The sequence below is a fragment of the Procambarus clarkii genome, chromosome 40 (assembly GCF_040958095.1).
Source record: "Procambarus clarkii isolate CNS0578487 chromosome 40, FALCON_Pclarkii_2.0, whole genome shotgun sequence".
Taxonomy (NCBI): Eukaryota; Metazoa; Arthropoda; class Malacostraca; order Decapoda; family Cambaridae; genus Procambarus; species Procambarus clarkii.
Genome location: NC_091189.1, coordinates 3,362,621 through 3,376,594, shown reverse-complemented (window position 1 = coordinate 3,376,594; position 13,974 = coordinate 3,362,621). Strand labels below are relative to the sequence as shown.

General features: G+C 46.8%; 2 protein-coding genes across 6 annotated transcripts in view; both read left to right on the top strand.

Moving 5' to 3' along the window:
- Positions 1-13,974, top strand: part of Pgant5 (polypeptide N-acetylgalactosaminyltransferase 5) — a 648,526-nt gene that overhangs the window by 112,062 nt on the left and 522,490 nt on the right. The gene's annotated exons all lie outside the window — the stretch shown is intronic.
- On the top strand, positions 5,725-7,211 carry LOC123758041 (zonadhesin-like). The gene is made up of 3 exons (XM_069339018.1): positions 5,725-5,773; positions 6,006-6,820; positions 6,873-7,211. The coding sequence occupies exons 1-3, from the start codon at positions 5,725-5,727 to the stop codon at positions 7,209-7,211; spliced, it is 1,203 nt and encodes a 400-aa protein (XP_069195119.1).

Below are 13,974 nucleotides of genomic sequence, written 5' to 3'. Positions count from 1 at the left end.
TCCTTAAATCAATGTACAACACTCATTCATCAACACTGAATTACATTCAGAATGTAATGAGTACATTCATTACCAACATCTGAGAGTTACCAGTGACCAAGTTTAATTCGTGTAATGGCATTCTCTGGCACCAGCGTTCCGGTATTACTCTCGGCATACCAATTAAGGGTTATTGAGACCTTCGTATGTTGCAAGTTGAATCGGAGGGAGACTTTCTGGCTGCTAAGTTATGACGGAAGTTTAAAAGTGTGCTTTATACATGCCCAGTGGCGGACCTATATTTTGTGAGGCCCTGGAGCTTGGACTACTATGGGGCCCTTCCCAACCAGCAACGTGGTCTGGGTAACCACTGTTACCTTCTTCAATGGGATTTCGTCCACTACAGGTTACCACAATTGGTTACCACTTAACTACCACAATTTAACCACTACATCTTGGATTTTTATTAACTCTTGAGTTGTAGATCTAAAATTGTTAGCAGAGCTTCAGGGCCCTTAATCCCCTCCGTTTCATAGAAGATCTGTCCGTGCTGGTGAGAGCGGCCAAGTGACGGCCTGTGGTTTGCAACGACACTCGTTCTCACTTCAATATAAATAATGAGTGAGAGAAGGAAGGGGATATTAATAGTCACCTTGTGTTGCTCTGATATCTCTGCAATGTACATAAAGCTATAACTCATTTCTCCATTAAATTCGCCACGTAAGAGTGTGTTTAATTATCAATAAATAAATGATATATAATCTGCATCCATCCATCATTTCCTTCCAAAATAAATAGTGGTTTCTCCCCAATAAGTAGGGCAGGTTTGCGTATTGAAATAACACCATTTTTTCTGCTCTTCCAGGTAAGGAGGAGTCGGAGTGCGCGCTTAGGAACGGCATCTTGAAGGTAAAAGTATATTTAGCACAGTGGGAACTGCTCTGGGCTAAATGGGCATACTCAACACCTGTGTTGCAGGTAGGTAGACTTAAGTGGAATGCGAAGAGTGTTGCTGGAGCGGTCTTTGAGTAGGAGCACTTGATGGTGGAGCGTGGAGGCGGGTGTTTGGGAGGGTCTGGGGAAAGGTAAGTGAGTGTGTTGGGTAATATAATACTGGTGAGGCTGTAAGGTAAAATAGGACGAGGTAAGGGGTTAATGACATAGGAAATGCCTTGAAGGTGTAAATTGGCGCTTCTGAAAAATGTTTTGCGGAGGTGAATTGTGGGATGATATAATGTTGGCAAGCCTGGTCTTGGGTCAAGCTTGCCAACACTACACCCCAGGTGAAGCCACCTGGGGTGTAGTGTTGTGATTTGTGATCTTGCGCCAAGTACTGGAACCTGTTTATACTTGAGTACTCGAGTCCTAAGTATGTCCTACCACCAGCCTAAACGTTGACACGTTAGTAGCAGTGTGTCAGGAAAGCGGCAGTGATATAACTGCCAAACTCCTGTTTTCTTAGCAGTGACGAGTGGCAGTGGCAGCACGTCGAACAGTGTAGTCTACAGTGTAACGAGGTCAGTCGTTGTTGTTGTTGTTGTTATAGATTCAGCTACCCGAAACAAGTTCCAAGTAGCACGGGCTAAGGTGAGCCCGTAGTGGACTTACCTGGCACAGGAGCGGGGCTGAATGTGCGTGGAGGTCAGTCGTGGAGCTTAGTTAATAAGCACAAGATTGATTGATTGATTGACGAAGATTAAGCCACCCAAGAGGTGGCACGGGCATGAATAACCCGTAATAAGCACATTAACTGACCAATCCTTATAGACGATCAATGCAGCGGTGGTCACGGTACTGTGTACGTTTGGGAGTGATCGTGGGTGCGAATCCTAGGTGGGGCCAGTTACAGTAATAAGTGACGTATGGTTTGCGCGTTGCTGCAGCCTTTGTTTGTCAAGTCTATGACAAAGGCTGCAGGAATGCGCACATCATATATCACTTATTACTCTAAGTAGCCTCAGTGTGGCGATCCAGAGAGGAAACGCCTGCTGAGTCCTCTGTTCCTGTCTGGAAGCGGAGGAGCTCCAAGAGATCCATAACCTTTAAACACTCAAATATATATGTATATACATATAATAAATACATACATATAATAACATTTTGTGTTAGCAAAATGGAAGAATGGGGAAGATACTTGGAAGAATGAGGAAGAATGAGTGTGAATGCGAGAGAGAGTGGAAGTAAGAAAGGAAGGAGCGAGTTGAAGCCGCTACACGCTGGGGTGAGAGCTGGAGCAGCAATATGGCAGGTACTGGGGAGGACGCGGAGACTTTTAATACCCCGCAGGGACTAGCTCTCCTTTTTGTCCTTTGGAAAGGGCGAGGAGCAGAGAGCTGGAATAGGGTAAATAGGGAGAGGTGGGAAATGTTGAAGACTACAGGAGTTAAAGACTGGGAAAGACTGTCAGGATCCCACCTCAGGGCGCCTTGGACGCCTGTCTGTTACTGACAACCGGCTCCATTGATCCTTTGTTATATTGCTCCTGCATGTCGAAGCTTCTGTAGCAGACGTCACTACCAAAAGTGGGTTTACATAGTAATTTGTAAGACAGTTCAGCGGGTTCGAATCATCCTCAGGGCTGCTACTAATTTTATCATTGATATATGACGCTAATGTGATTTCATTGTTCATAGTCTTAGTCGTAGAATCATAGAAGGCCTGGTCGATGACCGGGCCGCGGGGAATCTAAGCCCCGAAATCATCTTAAGATAACCTCAAGAAGTAGTCAGTTTTAAATATTTCAATCTGACTTTCAGAGCGTTTGTGCTCTAGTCGTGCACTGGACACTCTAACCCATGCAAGCTGCAGGTAATGCAGCGTGGACATGTATCACTTGAGAGTGTTGGGGCACCAGGAGGCTGGAGGGTAAGTGACGAAGGCTCTCAGTGAAGTAATAGGACGAGGAGAAACGCCAACTTTGTGAGTTTTAGGAAGATAAATAAGGAATAGAAAGGCAGGTGACAAGGACACGTCTGACGAGATCAAAGTTATGAGGACAGAGGCTAGAGAACCATCTTAGTTAACGCTTAAAGTGGATATAAGGCGATACAAAATGTTAGACACAAGAGGAACATACATATAAGTGTCAGAGAGAAAATCTTTGACCACTTGAAGGTAGTCCACACGATTAAGGACAACAACCGAATTAACATTTGTCAGAAGAAAGGATAACAATAATGTTGTAACTCTTCAGAGAGAAGAGGCGACGAAACAGTTAAACTGGAAGAACCTCGTCGCCAACTGATGGCGACGAGGATATCTGTGATTTGGAAATAAACAGAATAATTGGTCATCATTGTTATTTACTTATATATTATTGGGTTGTGTTAGGAATAGTATATGTTTGGAACGATAATGTGAGTCTCTGGGTCTCTGGGATACTCCGGGCTTGGGGAGTATTGTATTCCCCAAGCCCGGCCTGGAGCCTGGCTTGTCGTCTGATAACTTGATACAAAAGACTGTTACTTGGCACGAACCGCAGGCTCACACATCCAATGCAACCCGGCTGGTCCGGCACTTCCTGTAGGAGCTTGTCTATTTGTTTCTTGAATTCATCTACATTTGTTCTGGACGGTCAGTGACGCAGGGTTTGTGAAACTCCTTTTCTAATCACGAAAAGCTTCGTTAAGGACGGCGTTTGTGCTCATTGTTAACCCAGACGGCGTAACTGGCTCATTGTTACCGTGCCAGAGAAATTACTGATTAAACTCGATTTACAACTTAATATATATTGACAAGGTGCTGGATAAAAGTGAGTTGTTAAGCCTGCGTGTTGGGTCTACATAGAACTGCAGGCAGGTAGCATCAAAAGTTTGGCTCACCGGACCATTTGAGAGACTGGTCACACATCGCGTCATGGAGTCAGTGACCTCCCGGAACCATCATAAAGTGGGTGCTGCGAATCAGGGTCCAAGAGCCGGAACTCGCTCCGGCAGCACACGCAGGTGAGCACAGGCACACACGGACGTGTGATGTATCCTCCACCGGAGAATAAAGAACATGCAATTAATGAAGATGAATTTAATGAATATGAAATTAATAGAGGAAAAATGGAAAATCAACAGAGAAGGAAATTGGAAAGAGGGCAAAATAGATGATTAGCTAATAAAAGTTGAGTGAAATAAAGGGTGAAATGTAAAAATGAGAAGAGCAGAGGTGAAGGGAAGAGGAGTTTAGAGACAAGAATGAACGAGTGAGTGTAGGTGCGTAACACACATACATCACATACATATACATATGTATTACGAACCTCGGGGAGTAGAAAAAGTCCCGAAACCCTCTCCAGGTATGTTCCAGGTATAACAGTTATTGATCTTAGGTTTGCTTGAAGCCTACGAGAGTCTTTAAGAGTAAAAATAAATGAACATCGACCGGCAGCCTTTGTGAGTGACGGGGGAGGGGGAGGGGGAGGGGTGGGGGCTCCTCGTCTTAATTGTGTTGTGGTGGGGAGAACTGTGTTATGACACTGTGTTTACAGTGTGCTCTACAATGTGCTCTACAACACAGTGCTCTACAATGTGCTCTACAACACAGTGCTCTACAATGTGCTCTACAACACAGTGTTCTACAGTGTGCTCTACAACACAGTGCTCTACAGTGTGCTCTACAACACAGTGCTCTACAGTGTGTTCTACAACATCTATAACTCTAAATAACGTTCACTTAAGTATGGTACCAAGAGCCGCCGTCGTCGGGGTCGGGATGTCTGTACTTGGACGTGTCTAGGGTTACCTGCTGACACTCTGCACCTATACCTGCTGACACTCCCCAGGATGCTCCCCACAACAGTTACCCAACTCTCGGGTGTCTATTTACTACTAGGTGAACAGAGGCATCAGGTTAAAGGGGACATGCCCAACAATTTCTGTCCGCCCGAAGAACGAACCCGGGGTTCTGAACAGGACGTTGACTGCGGTACAAAAGCACCCATTAAGGCGAAGATCCTTTATTATTCCCTTCAGGAATAATAAAACGGAATAAAGGAATAATTACACACGCAAATCACAATAGCGTGATGCATCAAATGAATAAATCCACAAGGGCCGTGACGAGGATTCGAACCTGCGTCCGGGAGCATCCCAGACACTGCATTTAATCGACTGAGCTACGACTAGGGTTAAAGGAGTTGAAACCGAAGTTCTACTGAACTTACTGGATCCCGTAGCCTCTCCGAGGCATAAACCAGGGTCTTGTGCCTCGGAGCAAACCCGCAAACCCGTCCTCTCGAGTTGACACGACGTAATGCTACTGCTGCTGTTGGTCCAAATCTGTACACAGAAACACCACCACGTGAGATTAAGAAGCATGGTAGGATGTGCAAAATAGCAGAGGTGCAACAGGTACTATGAGGGAGAACTCTGTCAACATCAGAGGCCCGAGACTTTTCAACACTCTCCCGCTACACATAAGGGGCATAACTGGTCGACCTCTCACAGTGTTCAAGAGAACTCCACAAACACATCCAAACAATACAAGATAAGCAAGGCTGTGGCTCATACGTCAGGCTGCGAGCGTCTGTATCCAACAGTCTGGTTGACCAGACCACCAACCAGGAGTCCTGGACAGGGACCGGGCCGCGGGGACGTTGATCCCCGGAACCACTACAGGGTAGTCACAATGTTAGGCAGGGATCGAGGGGGGGAAGGCTGGGAGCAGTGCTGGAAGGCTGGCAGCGGGGGGGGGGGGGGGAGGCAGGGAGCGTGAGGATACAGGGACATATGAAAGCAAAGATAGATATTATCAGCGATGGTGGAGGCAGAAGAACCAATAAACCCTGGCCAGGTAAAACTTCCAGGTAAGGGTCACTTAGTTGGAGTGGTTCCGAGGACTCTTCGTCGAGAGGTGAATGGATTTCCACTCCTTGCCTCGACAGACTAGCGTTGGGGCCTCTCTATCAGAGCAGCGGCCCCTTGGCTCCTCTCACCGTACACCTGGCTGCCTGGTCACCATCACCGCCTTCCACTGCTCCAGCAGCCACTCATTTTCATCTCCCATTCAACACACATTTTATTGTTTTCTGCACCTAGAACCCATCGCAGTACCCACAGAGCCCGTCGCCGTCCCCACAGAACCCGTCGCCGTCCCCACAGAACCCGTCGCCATACCCACAGAACCCGTCGCCGTCCCCACAGAACCCGTCGCCGTCCCCACAGAACCCGTCGCCGTCGCCATACCCACAGAACCCGTCGCCGTCCCCACAGAACCCGTCGCCGTACCCACAGAACCCGTCGCTGTACCCACAGAACCCGTCGCCGTACCCACAGAACCCGTCGCCGTACCCACAGAGCCCGTCGCCGTACCCACAGAACCCGTTCCCGTCCCCACAGAACCTGTCGCCGTCCCCACAGAACCCGTCGCCGTCCCCACAGAACCCGTCGCCGTCCCCACAGAACCCGTCGCCGTCCCCACAGAACCCGTCGCCGTCCCCACAGAACCCGTCGCCATACCCACAGAACCCGTCGCCGTCCCCACAGAACCCGTCGCCGTACCCACAGAACCCGTTCCCGTCCCCACAGAACCCGTCGCCGTCCCCACAGAACCCGTCGCCGTACCCACAGAACCCGTCGCCGTCCCCACAGAACCCGTCGCCGTACCCACAGAACCCGTCGCCGTCCCCACAGAACCCGTCGCCATACCCACAGAACCCGTCGCCGTACCCACAGAACCCGTCGCCGTACCCACAGAACCCGTCGCCGTACCCACAGAACCCGTCGCCATACCCACAGAACCCGTCGCCGTACCCACAGAACCCGTCACCGTACCCACAGAACCCGTCGCCGTACCCACAGAACCCGTCGCCGTCCCCACAGAGCCCGTCGCCGTACCCACAGAACCCGTCGCCGTACCCACAGAACCCGTCGCCGTACCCACAGAACCCGTCGCCGTCCCCACAGAACCCGTCGCCGTCCCCACAGAACCCGTCGCCGTCGCCGTCCCCAACAGAACCCGTCGCCGTCCCCACAGAACCCGTCGCCGTCGCCGTCCTCACAGAACCCGTCGCCGTCCTCACAGAACCCGTCGCCGTCCCCACAGAACCCATCGCCGTTCCCACAGAACCCATCGCCGTCCTCACAGAACCCGTCGCCGTCCCCACAGAACCCATCGCCGTTCCCACAGAACCCATCGCCGTCCTCACAGAACCCGTCGCCGTCCCCACAGAGCCCGTCGTCACCCCTTACGACCAATATATTGACCATGTCAGCAGGTCACAAGAAATACCACCGATGCATTAGCCCGTCGTCATAGCCGCCACTACTCCTGGGCACCCGGGACACCAGCGGAGCGAGGGTCCACCTGGTAAAGTGTCAATATCCTGCCTGAGCTTGCTCTTTTTACGTTTTTATTGAGTGGTTGATCCCTCACGAGTGGTAGTTTACAGGCCGTCGCGACCCCCTGCAGGAAATCGTTTATCGACTGAAATGCCAGCGGAAGTAAGTGAAATCTCTCCGGGGTCCTTGCTGAAATTATGGGGGTAAGGACTCGTAGTTTACATGTAGGAAGGCAAGGCTCTTGCCTCGTGAACCCACGGAATACCTTGCTGGTGGAGTAAGAGGTTAGATAGGACGGGAAGTAAGTTGTGTGGAAGAAAGTGGCATTGGTGCGTTCTTTTTTTGGATGGCGGCGTGCGAGAGTGGTATTTATTACGTTCCTGGAAGAACCTGGCCCAGAAGAACGTGATATTGCTGGACGGGAGGATGGGAGGGGGCGGGGTGGAAGGTGCTCATACTGTCTGACGTCGTAAGTAATGCGGTGATGAGCTTTACAGATTCTATACTCAGAACTGCACTTTTCCTCAGAGTGGATCATCTCTCTTAGAGTATTGGCTGTGATGGAGATGATGGCTGTGGCGATGGCGATTGGTTTTTGCGTGCACCGCTAGGTGTGTGTGTGTGTGTGTGTGTGTGTGTGTGTGTGTGTGTGTGTGTGTGTGTGTGTGTGTGTGGGCATTGGTACGCTTTCTAACCGATCTATTTCCTTCTTATTATGTCTACTTCATATATTTCTCACTAATAATAGCAATTATTATGTAATATTATTTACATAAATATGAAAACAGTTTTTTATATTTATGTAAACATTATTTTAACATTGAAGATCCAACATACATTTGTATAGAACTCGCAGCACCTTCCCCCCCCCCCCCTGAAGACTTCAAACAACCAACTTACTGCGGCCACATGAAAGCCATGAAACTTTTAGCGAACTACTGAAAAATACTTGTGAGACTGGTTCCAGATGTCCCAGGTGGGACTGGTTCCAGATGTCACAGGTGGGACTGGTTCCAGATGTCCCAGGTGGGACTGGTTTCCAGATGTCACAGGTGGGACTGGTTCCAGATGTCCCAGGTGGGACTGGTTCCAGATGTCCCAGATGGGACTGGTTCCTAATGTAAGCCATTTATTAATATCTTACAATTAAAGATATGACTGCCATAATTTAGTTATAGCGTTTTCCCCCAATGAAAAGTAAGGGTTGTCAAACGCCTGGTAATACCCTCCCATCAAACGAGTGATATTAACAATAAAAGTGTCCTCCCTGGATAATAATAGTGCACACCAGGTCTCGACCAGTCGGTGTGATGACCCTGGCTCTGTGACAGACTGTCACCCTCAAACACCTGACTGACCAAGTCACTTTGTTCACAGGTTGTTCAACGTCCTACCAGCGACCATCAGAAATATTGCCGGAACAACCGTGGACATCTTCAAGAGAAAGCTAGATTGTTTTCTTCAAGGAGTGCCGGACCAACCGGGCTGTGGTAGGTATGTGGTCCTGCGGACCGCTCCAAGCAACAGCCTGGTGCACAAAACTCTCACAAGTCAAGCCTGGCCTCGAGCCGGGCTTGGGGAGTAGAAGAACTCCCAGAACCCCATCAAGCAGGTGTCAAGCAGGTATCACTAACCCACAACAATCACATACTGGATCGCGAGAGAGATGGTAGCAAGTGGAAAATGAAGCCAAAGAAATATCGGATGGGGAGTAAAGAGCCCGCGGCTCTTCAGCCTTATGCCAACAACTGTAAGGAGTGTCGCTGGAACAAGGCTGGAAGCCTTAAAGAGGGTACTGGACAAGTTTCTGCTCTTCTGTTTACGTTAGAGGATCAGCCTGGCTGTGATGGTTATGTAGTCCCATGGGCAACGAAATGTTGTAGCCTCACATGCCAAGCAATCGCCATGGGAGTCTCAGCCTGGATTCATCAAGCTTTTACGCAACCCACTTACGAAACCTGTATATCTTTCCTCACTCATGGCGGCTTTGTTCACATTTATTAACCCATTAATAAGACCCGAAGCACTACGAGGTTGTTTATAATAATATAAACATTGCGTTCTAAAGTTTCCAAGCTCGTAAACTGTTTCATAAATATTAACAAGCTACCATGGTTGTTAATAGATGTACAGGTTTCGTAAGTGGTGTCGAAATGCTTCATGAACCCTGATCTTGTTCCCCATGCCAAGCTACGAGAGTAGAAGAACTCTCGAAATCATCCACAGGTAAACTTGGCTTATGGCCACCTAGGACTACCTTCGATCTAGCTGGAAGTAGCTACTTTGCCCTCAAGTGTCAGTCTTAAACCACAACTAGACTTGAGTTTCAGCAGTTTCAATGGTATTTATCAGAGTAGCTTGACCACAGGAGACCAGAGAAGGCGCCGGGTGTGGAAGGGTCCGTGTTTGGGGCGACTGTGGAGGTGTTAAACTGGAAGAACAATTTTGGCATCACAGGCGCTCCCGCCCAGAGGTCTAGCGGGATGCAAGTTAAATGAACTTTACGCAAGCGAAATGAAGTTTCATTAAGTTTGGTTCAAAAGTGGTGGTTCTTGCGGCTGCGTAAGATTAATGGTTCCTCTGTGTATCGTAGTGTAATATTTTGGAACATTCTCAGCTCGCTTACCATCCCATCTTCTTCTATTCCTCTACTCCTCTTTCTCCCATTGCCTCTTTTTTTCAGTACGCTCATAATTTTTCTCTCAACTTTTCTCCTGCCTTTCTTCCTCGTTTTATCCCGTCGTTTTTCTCATTTATTTTGTTTCATCTTTTTGGTGACATCGTGTTGTATCATCGTCACTGTTGGACACGGCCCAACACGCTCCACAATATCATTACATTTTCTTTCCACCACGGACTTAGCATAATGCTGAAATTACACAAAATGGCGTCTTGCTTCCAGACCATTATGCTAACAGGGCGTAGAGCGGACTGGTGGTGGTGGTGGTGAGGTAAGTCACAGTGAGTGGGTGTGGGATAATGACCCAAGTAACCACCCAAATTTTACATTTCTTTACCAAAATTACCTGATTCTTTTACTTACGGCTCGTGTTGCCTTCGGGAGACGACGTAAATCGCATTGCTGATGGAGTTTCCTGGATGTCGTCTTCTGTGGTAAGAGTTACTTGTTTGTCGTGGGGAAGTGACCGTCGTTGTGTCTTCCGACGTTCAATATTACATGCCGACCTTGTGGAGGTTCCGGGGCTCAACGGTTCCGCGGCCCGGTCTCCGACCAGGCCTCCCAGTTCGTCGTGAAGTCAACCGGAGGCCAGATTCACGAAGCAGTTATGCAAGTACTTACGAACGTGTACATCTTTCCTCAATCTTTGACGGCTCTGGTTATATTTATCAAACAGTTAACAAGCTTGAAAGCTTCCCAATCAACTGTTGTTATTGTTATAAACAGCCTCCTGGTGCTTCAGAGCTCATTGACTACTTAATAATTGTAAACAAAGCCGCCAACGATTGAGAAAAGATGTATAGGTTCGTAAGTGCTTGCGTAACTGTTTCGTGAATCTGGCCCCTGGCTGTTGGACGCGGCTGCTCGCAGCTTGACTTATGCATCACAGCCTGGTTGATCAGGTATTCTTTTGAGGTGTCTGTCGTGTTCTCTTTTGAACACTGAGAGGTCGGCCAGTTATTCCCCTTATGTGTAGCAGGAGAGTGTTGAAAAGTCCACCCTAGAGAGCACTAGTGTCCTGAAAAGTATCATCATTGGTACGACATCCCTTGTTTGGAAGGTCCTTGTTATACAACCTGTCATTTTTCTTACAGTCGTGATAGCTACTTTATGTTCTCTAAAGGTAAGGTCTTCCGTCATGATTACTCCTTGATATTTTATTTTACTTTTTCGTTCTATAGTGTGATTTGATTCCGTTTTATATATGGTTTTCGTTTTTTAATAGCGCAGTATTAAATCAATAGCGGAATTTATTTTAATTAAACATCATATTAGTATATGTGGCCCATTGAAAGACCAAAGTTATATCAGACTCGATGCTTGTTGTGTCATCTATATTGTCAATTTATCCAAAATTTGCTTGTCCATTTTAAAGAATGAAGAACAATTTTATTTATATTATTTTCTATTGGCAGTGCACAATTGAAAAATGTTTTTACATTTTCATACATTAAAACATTGATTGTAACCATGATATATATGTGCTTCAGCCTACAGTTCAGACCTATTGTCTCGTGTATGACCCCTCTGTCCTGCGTGACAGTCAATACCAGCATTATCCTCACTCTAATGAGACTTAATTGAAATCCTCAGATTAGACAAACTTGTAATTAATTGTCACTAAAGATATTAATAATAATAACTCGCGTGAAAATCCTTGTGTCATCAGCAAGTGTTGATACAGTACTGTGCCTGGATGATGGGGTTACCTTACCCTGAGGTAATGTAAGGTAAGGTAACCTGGGAGTTCTTCTACTCCCCAGCCCGGCCCGAGGCCAGACTTGACGTGTCTGGCCCCCAGCCCGGCCCAAGTGCCAGCTTGGTCCACCAGGCTGTTGCTTGGAGCGGCCCGCAGGCCCACATATTCTCATCAGCCCGGTTAGTCCGTCACTTCTTGAAGAAAACTATCCTGTTTTCTCCAAATGTCTACGGTTGTTCCGCTAGTTTGTATCCTTGTCTGTGTCTGATATTAGAATACCGAAAAAGTACCGGAACAAGTGCGGTGCCTTGGGGGACTGAACTTTCACTTTAGAGATCCGGATCTGACTGTGTTGACTATTACACTCTGCGTTCTGTTCGTTGGGAAGTTGAAGAACCATCTCCCTACTCTACCAGTAATAACAGCATGGTCACATTCGTCGAAATCTTTTGCAAAGTCTGTGTATTTTACATCTGCGTTTTGCTGTCTTCAATGGTACTTATGATCATGCTATAGTGATCTAGAAGTTGCGAGAGGCAGTTACTTACTCTGGTCTGGAAATTGTAAACCAAGCTTATTTAATCTCTTATGAAGTTGGATTTGCTAATTCCTTTGATTTACCATGCCGCCCTTCTGTGGACAAGTGAATTCACGTTCATTCTGAAGTACGGTGATCAAAACTGAAGTGCATATTGGAAATGGGTAAGACATGACTCAAGACACGAAATGTCTTGCTACTAAATCTTATTTTGATTCCCAAGTTTCCTGTTTGCCTGATTTTGAACATAAATTCATTGATATTTCTTAAGATCGCTATGAATCCATCTTTCTCACGTTTATGTTAGGTACTTTCAGGGTTGTTGAGCCGATATCTGGCAACGCTATCATACTTTCCTAGGTTCAGACCCTTGTATTTGTTACCATTATTGTGCCGACCTCAACTCAGGCGGCCCTCTCACCCACATTCTCCCTACCTTTCTATGTAGGTACGTATGTAGGCTACTATGTAGGCTTCTACAGTAACATGTAGAAGTATAAATGGAGGTTGGCTGGGAACTTTCGTTTAACAAAATGATTCATAATATTTGCATACTGACGTATGTTGAACAATTTTTTGTACATGTTTATATTATGAAGTCCAGTGTAGGGAGAGATGAAGGTATTTGTGGTGTAATGTGTGTGTGTGTGTCTGGTGCTGTTGTGTTGCGTGACCTGGCACGAATTAGGCGCCCGGGGGATTCGTGTGTCCATCTTGGCTCGTGTGATGGTTCCTGGGGGTCACTGCCCCCCACGACCTGGGGTCACTGCCCCCCACGACCTAGGGGTCATTGCCCCCACGACCTGGGGTCACTACCCCCCACGACCTGGGGGTCACTGCCCCCACGACCTCGTTTCTTATCGCGCTTCGGTTTTGTTGATCTGAGATGCAAAACTGTTTGTTTGCAGCCCGAAGTCCGATGCAGACACGACAGCTTGTGGTCTAGAAATATCTAGAGATTTATTGTTAGAAATTCCTGGTTGAGAGATCTTATGGTTTTGTAAACAAAAAAATCCCACGTGATTGTTTGTGAATGACAATTCGTATTTGACATAATTGTTCCTTAAAAGAAAGATCCTCATTTAAATAGGGCAATGTAACTCCGTGTTGGCAGTTTTTAGAATAACTTGAAATTTGTGTTGATAAATTGGTTATCAAAGATGGTGCCACATTCCTTAAGTATAATTTCATTTTATATAAATATTAAAAATATTTATTTATATAAATATTAAAAGCGCGCGAGGTCGTATCTGTCATACTATAATTACACGTATACACAGACACATGCATACATACATACATACATACATACATACATACATACATACATACATACATACATACATACATACATACATACATACATACATAGACTGGCCAACATAAGAACTGCCTTCAGAAACTTGTGTAAGGAATCTTTCAGAACCCTGTATACCACTTATGTAAGACCAATCCTGGAGTATGCAGCTCCAGCCTGGAGTCCATACCTAGTTAAACACAAGACAAAGTTAGAGAAGATTCAGCGGTATGCCACCAGGCTCGTCCCGGAACTGAGAGGATTGAGCTACGAGGAAAGGCTAAAGGAGCTGAACCTCACATCCCTGGAAAACAGAAGAGTAAGGGGAGACATGATAACCACCTACAAAATTCTCAGGGGAATTGACAGGGTGGACAAAGACAAACTCTTCAGCACGGGTGGGACACGAACAAGGGGACACAGGTGGAAACTTAGTACCCAGATGAGCCACAGAGACGTTAGAAAGAATTTTTTCAGTGTCAGAGTAGTTAATAAATGGAATGCACTAGGAAG

Excerpts from the sequence above, each read along its gene's own strand:
- LOC123758041 (XM_069339018.1), top strand. The coding sequence starts at position 5,725 with ATGGTGGAGGCAGAAGAACCAATAAACCCTGGCCAGGTAAAACTTCCA. Across the intron at positions 5,774-6,005 it reads TGGCCAGGTAAAACTTCCAG|AACCCATCGCAGTACCCACA; the intron begins GTAAGGGTCACT and ends TTCTGCACCTAG. Across the intron at positions 6,821-6,872 it reads TACCCACAGAACCCGTCGCC|AACCCGTCGCCGTCCCCACA; the intron begins GTACCCACAGAA and ends CCGTCCCCACAG.